Here is a 17,711-nt window from a genome sequence, read left to right as displayed (position 1 = left end):
GTATGTAATAAAATTGAACTTTCAAGGTGTGCGTGTCCTGTTTTTATTTGGGTATTTTTTTTTGCAGTAGAACTACAGGTACCAGCGGGCCCGTTTTCCCCCCGCATGCTGGTACTTGTGGATCTCCAAGTACCAGCTTGCGGGGGAGGCTTGCTGGGACTTGTAGTTCTTCAGCAAAAAACAATATTCTTTCAATTCACAAAAGGCTATCAGCCTCCCATCCGCAGCCCATGGATGGGGGGGGGGGGGAACAGCCTCGGGCTTCACCCCTGGCCCTTGGGTGGCTGGAGGGGGGGGACCCCTTGGTTGAAGGGGTCCCCACTCCTCCAGGGTACCCCGGCCAGGGGTGACTAGTTGGGGTTTTAATGGCACGGCCGCAGGGACCGATATCAAAGTGTCCCCCGGCTGTGGCATTATCTCCCCAGCTAGTGGAGCCCGGTGCTGGTTCCAAAAATACGGGGGACCCCTACGCTTTTTGTCCCCCGTATTTTTGGCACCAGGACAGGACGCAGAGCCCGATGCTGGTTCTAAAAATACGGGGGATCCCCTCTCATTTCCCCCCCCGCATTTTTACAACCAGGCTGGTTATGCTTAGGAGGGGGGACCCCACGCATTTTTTTTTCTGATTTTTAATCCATTCCATAAAAAATATATATATATATATATATATATATATATATATATATATATATATATATTTTAAAAAATATATAAAAAATACTTGTGCCTCCTAAATAGACAAACCAAATACCTAATCCCTTCTATTATAAATAGATATGCTATTACCAATAAAAAAACCATGTTTTTAATTTTTTTTATTAGATTCCGCCAGCAAAGTGAGGCGGATTGAAAATGATGAATCTACTGTCTAAAAGCACTGTTGTCGAATTTACAATCTTCAATTGAATATACTTTTGTCGAAATGCCGCATTTGTACCATTGCAGAAATGTCGAATTTGCCAAATGTCGTATTTCAAAAAGTTGAATTTGGAAAGTCCGTTTTTTTTGACGAAAAAAGTACTGAATTGCATTGTCGATTTTTTTTTTTTGCCGAAAATGTCCCGTTTTTTTATCATTTTCGGGAATTCGACCGCAATTGCATATACCCCTATATGTGGCTTCTTGTGTAAGCCTAATCTAATCTAATGGTCACAAGGGAATTTTGTAAATGCCGCTCCCAGTACTGACAATAACATTACACGGCTCCATTAGCATTAATGCTAGAACAACACATTACAAGCAATTCCAATAATGAAACCAGGGCTCATTTTTATTTGTGCCCAGCAATGAGGGCTGTTCCCCAAGTGTCAAACAGAAACTGAAACTTGTTATGATACTACCAGGACTTTGCTGCTAATTGAATCTGCACTAAAAGTCTTCTAAATTAGTACACCCCATAAATTAGACAAGTCATCTAATAGGATAACCAACTGGAGTTTTAAAATGATTCAAGTCAGTTCTGACATTGCCTGATGAAAAGAACGGGTTCTTTGAGAACACATCTGCAAAATGACTTCTGCTATGTAATAACAGTAAGAGAAGACGATAAAATGTTTGCACCAGGACAGCAATTGAAAGCGATGAGTTGGTTCACAGTAGGTAAAGGTCAAGTCAACTCAAGGTCGATATGTGTCTTACCTTTTCCTGCCTTAATGAGCTCTTTCCCAACCTCAAGAGTTACGTAAGCTGTGCCATTAAGAACAATGTCTGTGATCGTTCTCCAGGCATTAGCAGAAAGTCTTTCAGATGGAGAAATAAAATTCCCCGCCGCATTGTTTATTATAACCTAAGATTAGAGAAAGAGAGAAAAAAAACACAACGCAGACATGTTAAATAGAAGCGTTTTGATACAATGCAGTGTAGAACATAAAGACCTATCATCTTACAAATATATTAAGTTCTGAACCTACCAATTTATTATTAATCTGCATTTGACAAGTGTCGCCTATCCGTGATCAATGTTTCAATCTTGCATCTCTATGTGTCCTCAGAACAGGGATAAAGTAACCTGGCTGTAGCCAATCGGATTATTGGGGTGTTGACAGAAGCATAGCCAAGAGGATGAGTGAGCTCATCAGTCCGCTCACTGCTGGTTTTACGAACATAATCACGCATAGGGAATGGATGCTAGCAGAAACTCTACGACCATGTTACATAGTGGAAGGCATTGTCAGACTGCCACAATATAGTGGAACATAGTGACCACAGTACTGAGCTGATGCTTCTGTGAAAGCGGTGTGGAAAACATTGCAAAATGCATCAGTAAATGTATAGTGTTCACTCTAGGCTGTTTTAGCAGGGCGCCGCGCCCTGCCCGTTTTTTAACAGGCAAAACCCGCCCTGCACCTTTTGCGGCGCCCTGCTAGAACAGCCGCCCGCTCCCTGCCCTCCCGGCGTGTATAGATGCCGTGCGCATGCGCGCGGCATCCATTCACGCATTGGGAGAGGGCTGGGGGAAGCCCAGCACCGACGGAGGTGCTGGGCACGCCCCCAACAGTGACGTCGCCGGCCACAGACGCTCTCCGTGGGCCGCACCGCCCCCTAAAATGACGGAGGCGTGGCCACGCCCCCTAATTTGCGTGGACGCGCCCCCATTTCGGCCGCGCGCGCACACATGTGCCCCCGGAGTCCGGCGCCCTGCCCCTTTTCACTCCTAGAGTGAACACTAAATGTATACACATCCAATTTGTATATCATAACCCATAGGTGCATTAAATATTCCACATATGCAGAGGAAACTAATTCCTGCTTCTCAGCAAACTATTGCCCTTATTTATCAATGAGTGATAAATTTCACTGTGAGTGATAAATTTCACCAGCCAATCCGCTCCTGTCATTTTTCTAACACAGCCTGTGACATTCAAGTTAGGAGTTGATTAGCTGGTGCAATTTATCACTCACAATGAAAATTATCACTCATTGATAAATAAGGGCATATATGAATTATATAGCTGCTAAATGTACCTGTTCACTACAGTTTATGTAAAGCACAGGATTTATAGAGTGGGTGAAAGGAGACATAGGTCTAGGCGGGATGTAGTCAGGATGCAGACGGTCGGGAACCCGGTAGTCAGAATACAGATGCTGGGATCCCGACTTCCAGAATGCCGGCAGCGACAGTTATTCCCACTCTTGGGTATCCACGACACCCATGGAGTGGGAATAAAACCTGTGGAGAGCGCCAGCCGGCATTCTGGCGGTCGGGATCCCGTACCCAACCCGTCTGGGCAACATGTAATTTGCCTTAAGAGAGACCAGATGGGTTTTTAATTACATTGCTCAATTCAACAATTTTTTTACGAAATTGGCCATCAATCATGAGCACATGGCTAACTGGGAAAGGTGTCCCCCTGTCATCCAGTCACTAAGCAATCAGAAACATTACATCTGTAAGATGCCGGCTATGGTTATGTAGAGGCAGCAGAAGCAGCTTTCTTGCTGTAATAAGCTCACAATCCAGATTTTGGTGCTTGAAGTGCAAGTTGGCAGCGACTTGCCCAAGGTCAGAAGGTGCCAGTACTGACGTTTGGTCCTCATCAATCTCTCAGTGGCATTATTATACAGTGAGTGCCCTTAGCCACTGAGCTATGCCTAACCACTGAGCCACGCCTTCTGGCAAAGCAATTAAAATATTTAACATGACATTAATAGGCTTCAAGCAACGTATTAAAGAGTCTGCGAAAGTGAAATTCACACTTCAACTAAATGAAAACCTAATATGCTTAATGAAGTGTGTGTGGAATGAGTCTGAGATCCCAGTGGGTAGAAGATCCTTTTTTTAGTCTTAATAATCTAACACAATGCCTGGGGGATCTCCATTATTGGCTGCCCAATCTGTTGTGACCTATTTAAAAAATATGTAACACTATTTTACAAACCGCACCATGCCCAAACGTATACAAATATAATATTCAAGGATCAAGGAAGTACTAATATAATGTATATATAGTGTTATATCATGTATAATCTAATCAGGGAAAGACAATCTTTCTACCTTTCATTAAATAGATCATACTGTCACCTTACACATTGTTTGATGTTATGCTTATTATTAAGAGGAATTTATTGTGTCATGTATCCAAATTCACACACTTCATCTTTAAACGAATAATTAGAATAAAATGGGAAATTTCCATATAAGAAAAAAGTGCTGGTAAGATACAATGGGGCAGATGCATTAACCTGGAGAAGGCATAAGGAAGTGATGAACCAGTGATAAGTGCAAGATGTTAAATGCACCAGCCAACCAGCTCCAATATGTAAATTAACAGTTAGGAGCTAATTGGCTGGTGCCTTTATCACCTTGCACTTATCACAGGTTTATCACTTCCTTATACCCTCTCCAGCTTAATACATCTGCCGCAATGATTTTTAATGCACTGCAAGGGAAAAGGACTCTGTTAGAACTTTCCTCTGCCTTCATCACAAAGATAAAAGAAATACAGCTGTGTCCTCACTTATTGTGTGTCCATATGCCTTACGGCGCGTGACACCCAGTGTGACTGAGACACCCCGAGTGGAGTAGCGTATTGCATGTCTCCTTATAATTTACATCTTATCGCATTGCAGATGCAGGGAAGAGCAGCTCACAGTGTACAAGAGACACCAGGCTGTGACTTTAACCACACAGGAATTGCAAATCTTGGCATGTAGGCATTGCGCTATGGCAGGTGAACAGGATGCAAGACAACAGGGGTAGACCTTACATTACAATCCAACTTGCATTGTGGTAATGTAAATGACTGCAGTTGCCCGGAAATCCCCCTTCCCCACAGCCTGGCCAGCGGCCACTACATGCAGTATAAAGGGCGGACTGGGGCTGCTGCACAGTGGCAGCAGATTTTCCTACTAAGGGAGGTATCCTATTAGCTGTGGTACTTTACCGCTGCTAATAGGATCGCCAGGGGCTATTCTATTATCCCAATGTCAGCTCTTATCGGGGATTAGGCACCTGAAGCATATTCCGCAACTAAGGGGCCGCGATAACACATGGGATCGGGTACTCATCCCTGATCCCATGTGTTTTCCAGCGATCGCAGGTCCAATTTTCGCCCGATGAAAACGGCCTCTAAATGGATACCGTGATTATGACCATTGGTCATTAATTGCAATATCCGGCCATTTTGATAGACTGAAATTGCATAGGGGCTAATAGGATACCACCCTAAGGGGTCTATTTACTAAGCCTTTGATGGAGATAAAGTACCAGCCAATCAGCTCCTAACTGCCATGTCACAGGCTGGGTTTGAAAAATGACAGTTAGGAGACGACGGGCTGGTACTTTAACTCCATCCAATGCTTAGTAAATAGACCTCTAAGTCTGCTGTGTGTGTGTTTGTGGATCTGAGTGAGAATCTGGTACTGTAAGTGGCTCACCATGACCGCTGGGCCTGTATATGTCTGAGTACTGTATTACATAAGCTGCACTTTGTTTGGGGCAGACTACAGCATGTTACATGCTAATGATGCATCCTTCATCCTCACTACATAATACACTTCTCAAAGCTAGAACTGTGGCTCTGCATGGATACAACAGGGACTAAGGGGCAGTGCGACTCAGATGCATGCGCAGCAGCGTACACCTCTGAGTGAGGGGACCATAAAATCATCCCTCACATTTACCTAAAATAGCACAAACATAGATCACACATACACAGCAACCTGTATGACAGGGGACAATAACCGAGAACCAGTTCTTAGGATGTTTGTTTACCGGCTGACAAGGGCAGCTGCTGCACAAGCATCATGCAAATCAGAGATTTGCAAAGAAAATAATTTGGAAATGTTATTTTCTTTTTCCCATTGTGAATATATTAGAACTAAAGCACCACTCCATCAAAAGGATTTATCACTGGGTGTTGTTTTTGCATTAATTGGGACCATAATGCAGAACATAATAAGCATTTATAGTATTGACCATCTTACCTGCTCTTTTCTCCTTAGGATTGGAATCATAGTAATGTTAAAGCCTCTAAATCCTCATGTCATTGAGAAAAAGTCGTTTACAACATAAAAACAGTATATTTTATTATATCTGTCACAAACCATGAAAGCAGCCATTTTGAACTGAAACCCATCAATCAACTACATTCTCATGAGCGTTGCTTGAGACCACAAAATGGCTGCTTACTCACCATACATGCCTACACTGTGGAAATTTGTCACACAAACTCAAAAGAATCCTGATTTTATAATATATATATATCCAGAGAAGAGTGGTCACTGTGTCAGCCATTACCTTATGAACCTACAGTATCTGCAGTACCGTTGTAAAATGGATGCAGATGCACTTTGATCTTATAAGAGTACCTCGTGAGGGAGACCTTCTGTGCAGGAATATCACTTGGACTTCTCCCTTTCATGCTCTTATGGGACAGTTATCAGACAAATAAAGTTCAATTTAAATCATCTTTGTATGTGGCTTTTGTAATGATAAAAAACAAACAAAAAAAACACAATTTAAAAAATAATAAGAATTTACTTACCGATAATTCTATTTCTCGTAGTCCGTAGTGGATGCTGGGGACTCCGTCAGGACCATGGGGAATAGCGGCTCCGCAGGAGACAGGGCACAAAAGTAAAAGCTTTAGGATCAGGTGGTGTGCACTGGCTCCTCCCCCTATGACCCTCCTCCAAGCCTCAGTTAGGATACTGTGCCCGGACGAGCGTACACAATAAGGAAGGATTTTGAATCCCGGGTAAGACTCATACCAGCCACACCAATCACACTGTACAACCTGTGATCTGAACCCAGTTAACAGCATGATAACAGCGGAGCCTCTGAAAAGATGGCTCACAACAATAATAACCCGATTTTTGTAACAATAACTATGTACAAGTATTGCAGACAATCCGCACTTGGGATGGGCGCCCAGCATCCACTACGGACTACGAGAAATAGAATTATCGGTAAGTAAATTCTTATTTTCTCTGACGTCCTAAGTGGATGCTGGGGACTCCGTCAGGACCATGGGGATTATACCAAAGCTCCCAAACAGGCGGGAGAGTGCGGATGACTCTGCAGCACCGAATGAGAGAACTCCAGGTCCTCCTCAGCCAGGGTGTGCCCCTGACCAAGTAGCAGCTCGGCAAAGTTGTAAAGTCGAGACCCCTCGGGCAGCCGCCCAAGATGAGCCCACCTTCCTTGTGGAATGGGCATTTACATATTTTGGCTGTGGCAGGCCTGCCACAGAATGTGCAAGCTGAATTGTACTACACATCCAACTAGCAATCGTCTGCTTAGAAGCAAGAGCACCCAGTTTTTTGGGTGCCTACAGGATAACAGCAAGTCAGTTTTCCTGACTCCAGCCGTCCTGGAACCTATATTTTCAGGGCCCTGACAACATCCAGCAACTTGGAGTCCTCCAAGTCCCTAGTAGCCGCAGGTACCACAATAAGCTGGTGCAGGTGAAACGCTGACACCACCTTAGGGAGAAAATGGGGACGAGTCCGCAGCTCTGCCCTGTCCGAATGGACAATCAGATATGGGCCTTGTGAGACAAAGCCGCCAATTCTGACACTCGCCTGGCCGAGGCCAGGGCCAACAGCATGGTCACTTTCCATGTGAGATATTTCAAATCCACAGATTTGAGCGGTTTAAACCAATGTGATTTGAGGAATCCCAGAACTACGTTGAGATCCCACAGTGCCACTGGAGGCACAAAAGGGGGTTGTATATGCAGTACTCCCTTGACAAACTTCTGGACTTCAGGAACTGAAGCCAATCTTTTCTGGAAGAAACTTGACAGGGCCGAAATTTGAACCCTAATGGACCCCAATTTGAGGCCCATAGACACTCCTGTTTGCAGGAAATGCAGGAATCGACAGAGTTGAAATTTCTTCGTGGGGCCTTGCTGGCCTCACACCACGCAACATATTTTCGCCACATGTGGTGATAATGTTGTGCGGTCACCTCCTTCCTGACTTTGACCAGGGTAGGAATGACCTCTTCCGGAATGCCTTTTTCCCTTAGGATCCGGCGTTCCACCGCCATGCCGTCAAACGCAGCCGCGGTAAGTCTTGGAACAGACATGGTACTTGCTGAAGCAAGTCCCTTCTTAGCGGCAGAGGCCAAGAGTCCTCTGTGAGCATTTCTTGAAGTTCCGGGTACCAAGTCCTTCTTGGCCAATCCGGAGCCACGAGTATAGTTCTTACTCCTCTACGTCTTATAATTCTCAGTACCTTGGGTATGAGAAGCAGAGGAGGGAACACATACACCGACTGGTACACCCACGGTGTTACCAGAACGTCCACAGCTATTGCCCGAGGGTCTCTTGACCTGGCGCAATACCTGTCCAGTTTTTTGTTCAGGCGGGACGCCATCATGTCCACCTATGGTCTTTCCCAACAGTTCACAATCATGTGGAAGACTTCCCGATGAAGTCCCCACTCTCCCGGGTGGAGGTCGTGCCTGCTGAGGAAGTCTACTTCCCAGTTGTCCACTCCCGGAATGAACACTGCTGACAGTGTTATCACATGATTTTCCGCCCAGCGAAGAATCCTTGCAGTTTCTGCCATTGCCCTCCTGCTTCTTGTGCCGCCCTGTCTGTTTACGTGGGCGACTGCCGTGATGTTGTCCCACTGGATCAATACCGGCTGACCTTGAAGCAGAGGTCTTGCTAAGCTTAGAGCATTGTAAATTGCCCTTAGCTCCAGTATATTTATGTGGAGAGAAGTCTCCAGACTATATCACACTCCCTGGAAATTTTTTCCCTGTGTGACTGCTCCCCAGCCTCTCAGGCTGGCATCCGTGGTCACCAGGACCCAGTCCTGAATGCCGAATCTGCGGCCTTTTAATAGATGAGCACTCTGCAGCCACCGCAGAAGAAACACCCTTGTCCTTGGAGACAGGGTTATCCGCTGATGCATCTGAAGATGCGATCCGGACCATTTTTCCAGCAGATCCCACTGAAAAGTTCTTGCGTGAAATCTGCCGAATGGAATCGCTTCATAAGAAGCCACCATTTTTCCCAGGACCCTTGTGCAATGATGCACTGACACTTTTCCTGGTTTTAGGAGGTTCCTGACTAACTCGGATAACTCCCTGGCTTTCTTCTCCAGGAGAAACACCCTTTTCTGGACTGTGTCCAGAATCATCCCTAGGAACAGCAGACGTGTCGTCGGAAACAGCTGCGATTTTGGAATATTTAGAATCCACCCGTGCTGTCGTAGAACTACTTGAGATAGTGCTACTCCGACCTCCAACTGTTCTCTGGACCTTGCCCTTATCAGGAGATCGTCCATTTTCTTTGAAGAAGAATCATCATTTTGGTCATTACCTTGGTAAAGACCCGGGGTGCCGTGGACAATCCAAACGGCAGCGTCTGAAACTGATAGTGACAGTTTTGTACCACGAACCTGAGGTACCCTTGGTGAGAAGGGCAAATTGGGACATGGAGGTAAGCATCCCTGATGTCCAGGGACACCATATAGTCCCCTTCTTCCTGGTTCGCTATCACTGCTCTGAGTGACTCCATCTTGATTTGAACCTTTGTATGTAAGTGTTCAAATATTTCAGATTTAGAATAGGTCTCACCGAGCCGTCTGGCTTCAGTACCACAATATAGTGTGGAATAATACCCCTTTCCTTGTTGTAGGAGGGGTACTTTGATTATCACCTGCTGGGAATACAGCTTGTGAATTGTTTCCAATACTGCCTCCCTGTCGGAGGGAGACGTTGGTAAAGCAGACTTCAGGAACCTGCGAGGGGGAGACGTCTCGAATTTCCAATCTGTACCCCTGGGATACTACTTGTAAGCTCCAGGGGTCCACTTGCGAGTGAGCCCACTGCGTGCTGAAACTCTTGAGACGACCCCCCACCGCACCTGAGTCCGCTTGTACGGCCCCAGCGTCATGCTGAGGACTTGGTAGAAGCGGTGGAGGGCTTCTGTTCCTGGGAATGGGCTGCCTGCTGCAGTCTTCTTCCCTTTCCTCTATCCCTGGGCAGATATGACTGGCCTTTTGCCCGCTTGCCCTTATGGGGACGAAAGGACTGAGGCTGAAAAGACGGTGTCTTTTTCTGCTGAGATGTGACTTGGGGTAAAAAAGGTGGATTTTCCAGCTGTTGCCGTGGCCACCAGGTCCGATGGACCGACCCCAAATAACTCCTCCCCTTTATACGGCAATACTTCCATGTGCCGTTTGGAATCTGCATCACCTGACCACTGTCGTGTCCATAAACATCTTCTGGCAGATATGGACATCGCACTTACTCTTGATGCCAGAGTGCAAATATCCCTCTGTGCATCTCGCATATATAGAAATGCATCCTTTAAATGCTCTATAGTCAATAAAATACTGTCCCTGTCAAGGGTATCAATATTTTCAGTCAGGGAATCCGACCAAGCCACCCCAGCGCTGCACATCCAGGCTGAGGCGAACGCTGGTCGCAGTATAACACCAGTATGTGTGTATATACTTTTTAGGATATTTTCCAGCCTCCTATCAGCTGGCTCCTTGAGGGCGGCCGTATCTGGAGACGGTAACGCCACTTGTGATAAGCGTGTGAGCGCCTTCATTTAATTTATCTGATTCAGGAAAAACTACAGGTAGTTTTTTCACACCTCACATAATACCCTTTTTTGTGGTACTTGTAGTATCAGAAATATGTAACACCTCCTTCATTGCCCTTAACATGTAACGTGTGGCCCTAAAGGAAAATACGTTTGTTTCTTCACCGTCAACACTGGAGTCAGTGTCCGTGTCTGTGTCGACCGACTGAGGTAAATGGGCGTTTTAAAGCCCCTGACGGTGTTTGAGACGCCTGGACAGGTACTAATTTGTTTGCCGGCCGTCTCATGTCGTCAACCGACCTTGCAGCGTGTTGACATTATCACGTAATTCCCTAAATAAGCCATCCATTCCGGTGTCGACTCCCTAGAGAGTGACATCACCATTACAGGCAATTGCTCCGCCTCCTCACCAACATCGTCCTCATACATGTCGACACACACGTACCGACACACAGCACACACACAGGGAATGCTCTGATAGAGGACAGGACCCCACTAGCCCTTTGGGGAGACAGAGGGAGAGTATGCCAGCACACACCAAAACGCTATAATTATACAGGGACAACCTTTATATAAGTGTTTTCCCTTATAGCATCTTAATATATAATCATATCGCCAAATAAGTGCCCCCCCTCTCTGTTTTAACCCTGTTTCTGTAGTGCAGTGCAGGGGAGAGCCTGGGAGCCTTCCCTCCAGCAGTTCTGTGAGGGAAAATGGCGCTGTGGAGAATAGGCCCCGCCCCCTTTTCGGTGGGCTTCTTCTCCCGTTTTTCTGACAACCTGGCAGGGGTTAAATACATCCATATAGCCTCAGAGGCTATATGTGATGTATTTTTAGCCAGTATAGGTACTTTCATTGCTGCCCAGGGCGCCCCCCCCAGCGCCCTGCACCCTCAGTGACCGTTGGTGTGAAGTGTGCTGAGAGCAATGGCGCACAGCTGCAGTGCTGTGCGCTACCTCATGAAGACTGAGAAGTCTTCAGCCGCCGATTTCTGGACCTCTTCTCTCTTCAGCATCTGCAAGGGGGTCGGCGGCGCGGCTCCGGTGACCCATCCAGGCTGTACCTGTGATCGTCCCTCTGGAGCTAGTGTCCAGTAGCCTAAGAAGCCAATCCATCCTGCACGCAGGTGAGTTCACTTCTTCTCCCCTAAGTCCCTCGTTGCAGTGAGCCTGTTGCCAGCAGGACTCACTGAAAATAAAAAACCTAATAAAACTTTTACTCTAAGCAGCTCTTTAGGAGAGCCACCTAGATTGCACCCTTCTCGGCCGGGCACAAAAACCTAACTGAGGCTTGGAGGAGGGTCATAGGGGGAGGAGCCAGTGCACACCACCTGATCCTAAAGCTTTTACTTTTGTGCCCTGTCTCCTGCGGAGCCGCTATTCCCCATGGTCCTGACGGAGTCCCCAGCATCCACTTAGGACGTCAGAGAAAATAAGATTTTAAACCTACCAGTAAATCTTTTTCTCCTAGTCCGTAGAGGATGCTGGGGACTCCGTAAGGACCATGGGGTATAGGCGGGCTCCGCAGGAGACATGGGCACTCTAAGACTTTAGATGGGTGTGAACTGGCTCCTCCCTCTATGCCCCTCCTCCAGACCTCAGTTGTAGAACTGTGCCCAGATGAGACGGACAGTACGAGGAAAGGATTTTTGTTAATCTAAGGGCGAGATACATACCAGCCCACACCATACACACCGTACAACATGGTATATACTAAAACAGTTAACAGTATGAACAAAACAGCATCAGCCAGAGACTGATCTCAACTGTAACATAACCCTTACGTAAGAAACAACTATATACAAGCCTTGCAGACTTTGTCCGCACTGGGACGGGCGCCCAGCATCCTCTACGGACTAGGAGAAAAAGATTTACCGGTAGGTTTAAAATCTTAATTTCTCTTACATCCTAGAGGATGCTGGGGACTCCGTAAGGACCATGGGGTTTATACCAAAGCTCTAGACCGGGCGGGAGAGTGCGGATGACTCTGCAGCACCGATTGAGCAAACATGAGGTCCTCATCAGCCAGGGTATCAAACTTGTAGAATTTTGCAAAAGTGTTTGAACCCGACCAAGTAGCTGCTCGGCAAAGCTGTAATGCCGAGACGCCTCGGGCAGCCACCCCCAAGAAGAGCCCACCTTCCTAGTGGAATGGGCCTTTACTGAATTTGGTAACGGCAATCCAGCCGTAGAATGAGCCTGCTGAATCGTGTTACAGATCCAGCGAGCAATAGTCTGCTTAGAAGCAGGAGCGCCAACCTTGTTGGCTGCATACAGGACAAACAGTGCCTCTGTTTTCCTAACCCGAGCCGTCCTGGCTACATAAATTTTTAAGGCCCTGACTACATCAAGGGACTTGGAATCCTCCAAGTCACCCGTGGCCACAGGCACCACAATAGGTTGGTTCATATGAAACGACGAAACCACTTAAGGCAGAAACTGAGGACAAGTCCTCAACTCTGCTCGATCCACATGGAAAATTAGATAGGGGCTCTTGTGAGACAAAGCCGCCAATTCGGACACCCGCCTCGCAGATGCCAAGGCCAACAACATGACCACTTTCCAAGTGAGAAATTTTAATTCAACTGTTTGAAGAGGTTCAAACCAGTGTGATTTAAGGAACTGTAACACCACGTTAAGGTCCCACGGTGCCACTGGGGACACAAAAGGAGGTTGGATATGCAGCACTCCCTTTACAAAAGTCTGGACTTCCGGGACAGAAGCCAATTCCTACTGAAAGAATATAGATAAGGCCGAAATCTGCACCTTAATGGAGCCTAACTTTAGGCCCATATCTACTCCTGTCTGAAGAAAATGGAGAAAACGACATAGCTGAAAATCTTCCGTAGGAGCATTCTTGGCTTCACACCAAGATACATTATTTCCTCCAGATACAGTGATAGTGCTTCGTCGTTACCTCCTTCCTAGCTTTGATTTGAGTAGGGATGACTTCCCCCGGAATACCTTTCCTAGCTAGGATTTGGTGTTCAACCGCCATGCCGTCAAACGTAACCGCGGTAAGTCTTGGAACACACAGGGCCTCTGTTGCAACAGGTCCTCCCTGGGAGGAAGAGGCCACGGATCTTCTGTGACCATTTCCTGAAGCAAAGAGAAGAAAAAAGAAAGACTCTGTGTTGGGGCACGCTTAGAAATTTGAAATAAGTTTATTAAAACTTAACATTTAATTAATAACGAATAAAAGTAATGAGGAGTTTGATACAAAAAAATTGTTCAAGAACACAAAGTAAACATATATATTGACAGAAATCAGGATAAGCCTGATACAAAATTATGGGCACCTGTGGTGAAAAATATACTGAAAAACATAAAAAATTACAAAAAATTAATATTATTAAGGTGCCTGAGTTAATCAATCCTTTAAGGATCTAGCCTTTTAGCAAACAGAATCTCTACCAGGTGATTACCCTCAGTCATTTGACATTTCAATTATGAACCTTTGTGCCTCTCATCTATTCTCATGAGGTTTTAGACTAGGTGCTTACCTACAATTATCACTGCGGTGATTATATGTACATATCATTTACCTCTACTCCAATTTTGAATTTTGATTAACTCAGGCACCTTAATAATATTAATTTTTTGTAATTTTTTATGTTTTTCAGTATATTTTTCACCACAGGTGCCCATAATTTTGTATCAGGCTTATCCTGATTTCTGTCAATATATATGTTTACTTTGTGTTCTTGAACAATTTTTTTTGTATCAAACTCCTCATTACTTTTATTCGTTATTAATTAAATGTTAAGTTTTAATAAACTTATTTCAAATTTCTAAGCGTGCCCCAACACAGAGTCTTTCTTTTTTCTTCTCTTTGCTTAACCATTACTGACTCTGGGAGCACCACCAACTCAAATAATTATTTAGATGTCTTCATTAAGAATCTTTAAATTTAAACTTAGTATCGTTGGTCATTCCCTGAACAGTTTTCTACAATCTGTGTATTAATCTATGTTCATCATTACCACATTTTTCCTGTGCGGAACCAAACCAAATTTCTGTTAACCATTTCCTGAAGATCTGAATACCAGGCCCTTCGAGGCCAATCTGGGACAATGAGTATTGTCTGCACTCTTGTTCGTCTTGTGATTCTCAATATTTTTGAGATAAGTGGAAGTGGAGGGAACACATAGACTGACTGAAACACCCACGGTGTCATCAGGGCGTCCACCGCAAATGCCTGAGGGTCCCTCGACCTGGAACAATACGACCGAAGCTTTCTGTTGAGGCATGACGCCATAATGTCTATTTGAGGAAGTCCCCAACGACTTGTTACCTCTAAAAAGACCTCTTGATGAAGTCCCCACTCTCCTGGATGGAGATCGTGCCTGCTGAGGAAGTCTGCCTCCCAGTTGTCTACTCCCGGAATGAAGACCGCTGACAGAGCGCTTACATGATTTTCCGCCCAGCGAAGAATCCTGGTGGCTTCTGCCATTGCTGCTCTGCTCCTTGTCCCGCCTTGGCGGTTTACATGCGCCACGGCTGTGACATCTGACTGGATCAGAACGGGTAGGTTGCGAAGAAGATTCTCCGCCTGTTGCAGGCCGTTGTATATGGCCCTTAATTCCAGCACATTGATGGGTAGACAAGCCTCCTGGCTTGACCATATTCCCTGAAAATTTTTTCCTTGTGTGACTGCTCCCCATCCTCGGAGGCTCGCGTCCATGGTCACAAGAACCCAATCTTGAATGCTGAACCTGCGACCCTCTAGAAGGTGAGCACTCTGGAGCCACCACAGGAGAGAGACCCTGGCCCTGGAGGCTCTGATGCATCTGTAGATGGGACCCTGACCACTTGTCCAGAAGGTCCCACTGAAAAGTTCTCACATGGAACCTGCCAAACGGAATGGCCTCGTAGGCCGCCAGCATCTTTCCCAATACTCGAGTGCACTGATGAACTGACACTCTTTTTGGTTTCAGCAGGTCCTTGACCATGTTCTGGAGTTCCTGGGCTTTTTCCATTGGGAGAAAAACCCTCTTTTTTTCCGTGTCCAGAATCATGCCCAAAAATTACAGCCGAGTTGTCGGAACCAACTGCGACTTTGGTAGATTTAGAATCCAGCCGTGTTGTAGTAGTACTCTCAGGGAGAGAGACACGCTTTTTAGTAACTGATCTCTTGATCTTGCCTTTATCAGGAGATCGTCCAAGTATGGGATAATTGTGACTCCCTGCTTGCGCAGGAGCACCATCATTTCCGCCATTACCTTGGTGAAAATTCTCGGGGCCATGGAAAGCCCAAACGGCAACATCTGAAACTGGTAATGACAATCCTGTACAGCGAATCTCAGGTACGCCTGATGAGGATATATGGGGACATGAAGGTATGCATCCTTTATGTCTAGTGACACCATAAAATCCCCCCCTTCCAGGCTGGAGATCACTGCCCAGAGAGATTCCATCTTAAATTTGAACCTCTTCAAATATAGGTTTAGGGATTTTAGATTCAGAATTGGTCTGACCGAGCCATCCGGCTTCGGGACCACAAATAGGGTTGAATAAAACCCTTTTCCCTGTTGCACTCTGATAATCACTTGCTGTTGACACAGCTTTTGTATGGCAGCTGAAACTATTTTCCTCTCTGGGGGAGAAGCTGGCGAGGCCGATTTGAAAAATCGGTGTGGAGGCACATCTTCGAACTCCAGCTTGTAGCCTTGGGATACAATTTCGACTACCCAAGGATCCAAATCCGACTGAACCCAGACTTGGCTGAAGAGTTGAAGACGTGCCCCCACCGGTGCGGACTCCCGCAGCGGAGCCCCAGCGTCATGCGGTGGATTTTGTAGAGGCCGGGGAGGATCTTTGTTCCTGGGAACTAGCCGTAGCTGGTGTTCCTTTCCCTCTACCTCTGGCGAGGAAGGAAGAGCCACGCCCCTTTCTGAACTTATGAGACCGAAAGGACTGCATCTGGTATTGAGGTGTTTTCTTCTGCTGTGGGGGAACGTAAGGCAAAAAAGAAGACTTACCCGCGATAACTGTGGAAACCAGGTCCGCGAGGCCCTCCCCAAATAAAACTTCACCTTTGTAAGGCAAAGCCTCCATATGTCTCTTTGAGTCAGCATCACCTGTCCATTGACGGGTCCACAGGGACCTTCTAGCAGAAACTGCCATGGCATTGGCTCTTGAACCCAAAAGCCCAATATCTCTCGCAGCCTTTCTCATATATAACGCTGCGTCCTTGATATGACCTAAGGTCAACAAAATACTATCTTTATCTAGGGTGTCAATGTCAGATGACAAGTTATCTGCCCAAGCTGCAATTGCGCTACCCACCCATGCCGACGCTACTGCAGGTCTGAGCAGGGCTCCCGTTGTCGCATAAATTGATTTTAAGGTAGTTTCCTGCCTGCGATCCGCAGGATCCTTTAGGGCCGCCATGTCCGGGGACCGCAGTGCCACCTTTTTGGACAAGCGCGTCAAGGCCTTGTCCACCGTGCGCGGGGATTCCCACCGTACCCTGTCCTTTGAAGGGAAAGGATACACCATAATAATTCTCTTGGGAACCTGCAATCTCTTGTCTGGAGTTTCCCAAGCCTTTTCAAATAAAGCGTTTAGCTCATGAGATGGGGGAAACGTTACCTCAGGTTTCTTTTCCTTTAACATGCAGACCCATGTGTCAGGGACAGAGGGGTCCTCTGTGATATGCAAAACATCTTTTATTGCAATAATCATATATTGAATACTCTTGGCTACTCTTGGGTGCAACCTTGCATTATCATAGTCGACACTGGAGTCGGTATCCGTGTCGGTATCAGTGTCTGCTATCTGGGAAAAGGGACGTTTATGGGACACTGAAGGGTCTTGTGACACAGTAACAGCCATGGATTGATTCCCTGCTTTGTCCTTGGACTCTGCTTTGTCCAATCTCTTATGTAATAAAGCCACATTAGCATTTAAAACATTCCACATGTCCAACCAATCAGGTGTCGGCTGTGCCGACGGAGACACCACCACCATCTGCTCTGCTTCCTCCCTGGACGAGCCTTCCGCTTCAGACATGTCGACACACACGTACTGACACCCCCACACACACTGGGATGTATGAATATGGGGACAGACCCACAATAAGGCCATTTGGAGAGACAGAGAGAGAGTAAGCCAGCACACACCCAGCGCCACTAGATACTGAAACAAAGTCCTAGCCTGTACAGCGCTTTATATATATAGAATTAGCACCAAATAAATG

At 46.2% G+C, this 17,711-nt stretch overlaps 1 protein-coding gene across 1 annotated transcript in view; it reads right to left on the bottom strand.

Moving 5' to 3' along the window:
- The window catches only part of DECR1 (2,4-dienoyl-CoA reductase 1), a 226,635-nt gene that overhangs the window by 39,928 nt on the left and 168,996 nt on the right, over positions 1 to 17,711 (bottom strand). Inside the window, exon 5 of the mRNA XM_063924076.1 lies at positions 1,639 to 1,786. Within this exon, the coding sequence (XP_063780146.1) occupies positions 1,639 to 1,786 (148 nt within the window). The remainder of the gene's footprint in view (positions 1 to 1,638; positions 1,787 to 17,711) is intronic.

The sequence above is a fragment of the Pseudophryne corroboree genome, chromosome 5 (genome assembly GCF_028390025.1).
Source record: "Pseudophryne corroboree isolate aPseCor3 chromosome 5, aPseCor3.hap2, whole genome shotgun sequence".
Taxonomy (NCBI): Eukaryota; Metazoa; Chordata; class Amphibia; order Anura; family Myobatrachidae; genus Pseudophryne; species Pseudophryne corroboree.
The sequence above is the reverse complement of the archived record's forward strand: the minus strand, read 5'-3'. Positions and strand labels throughout refer to the sequence as shown.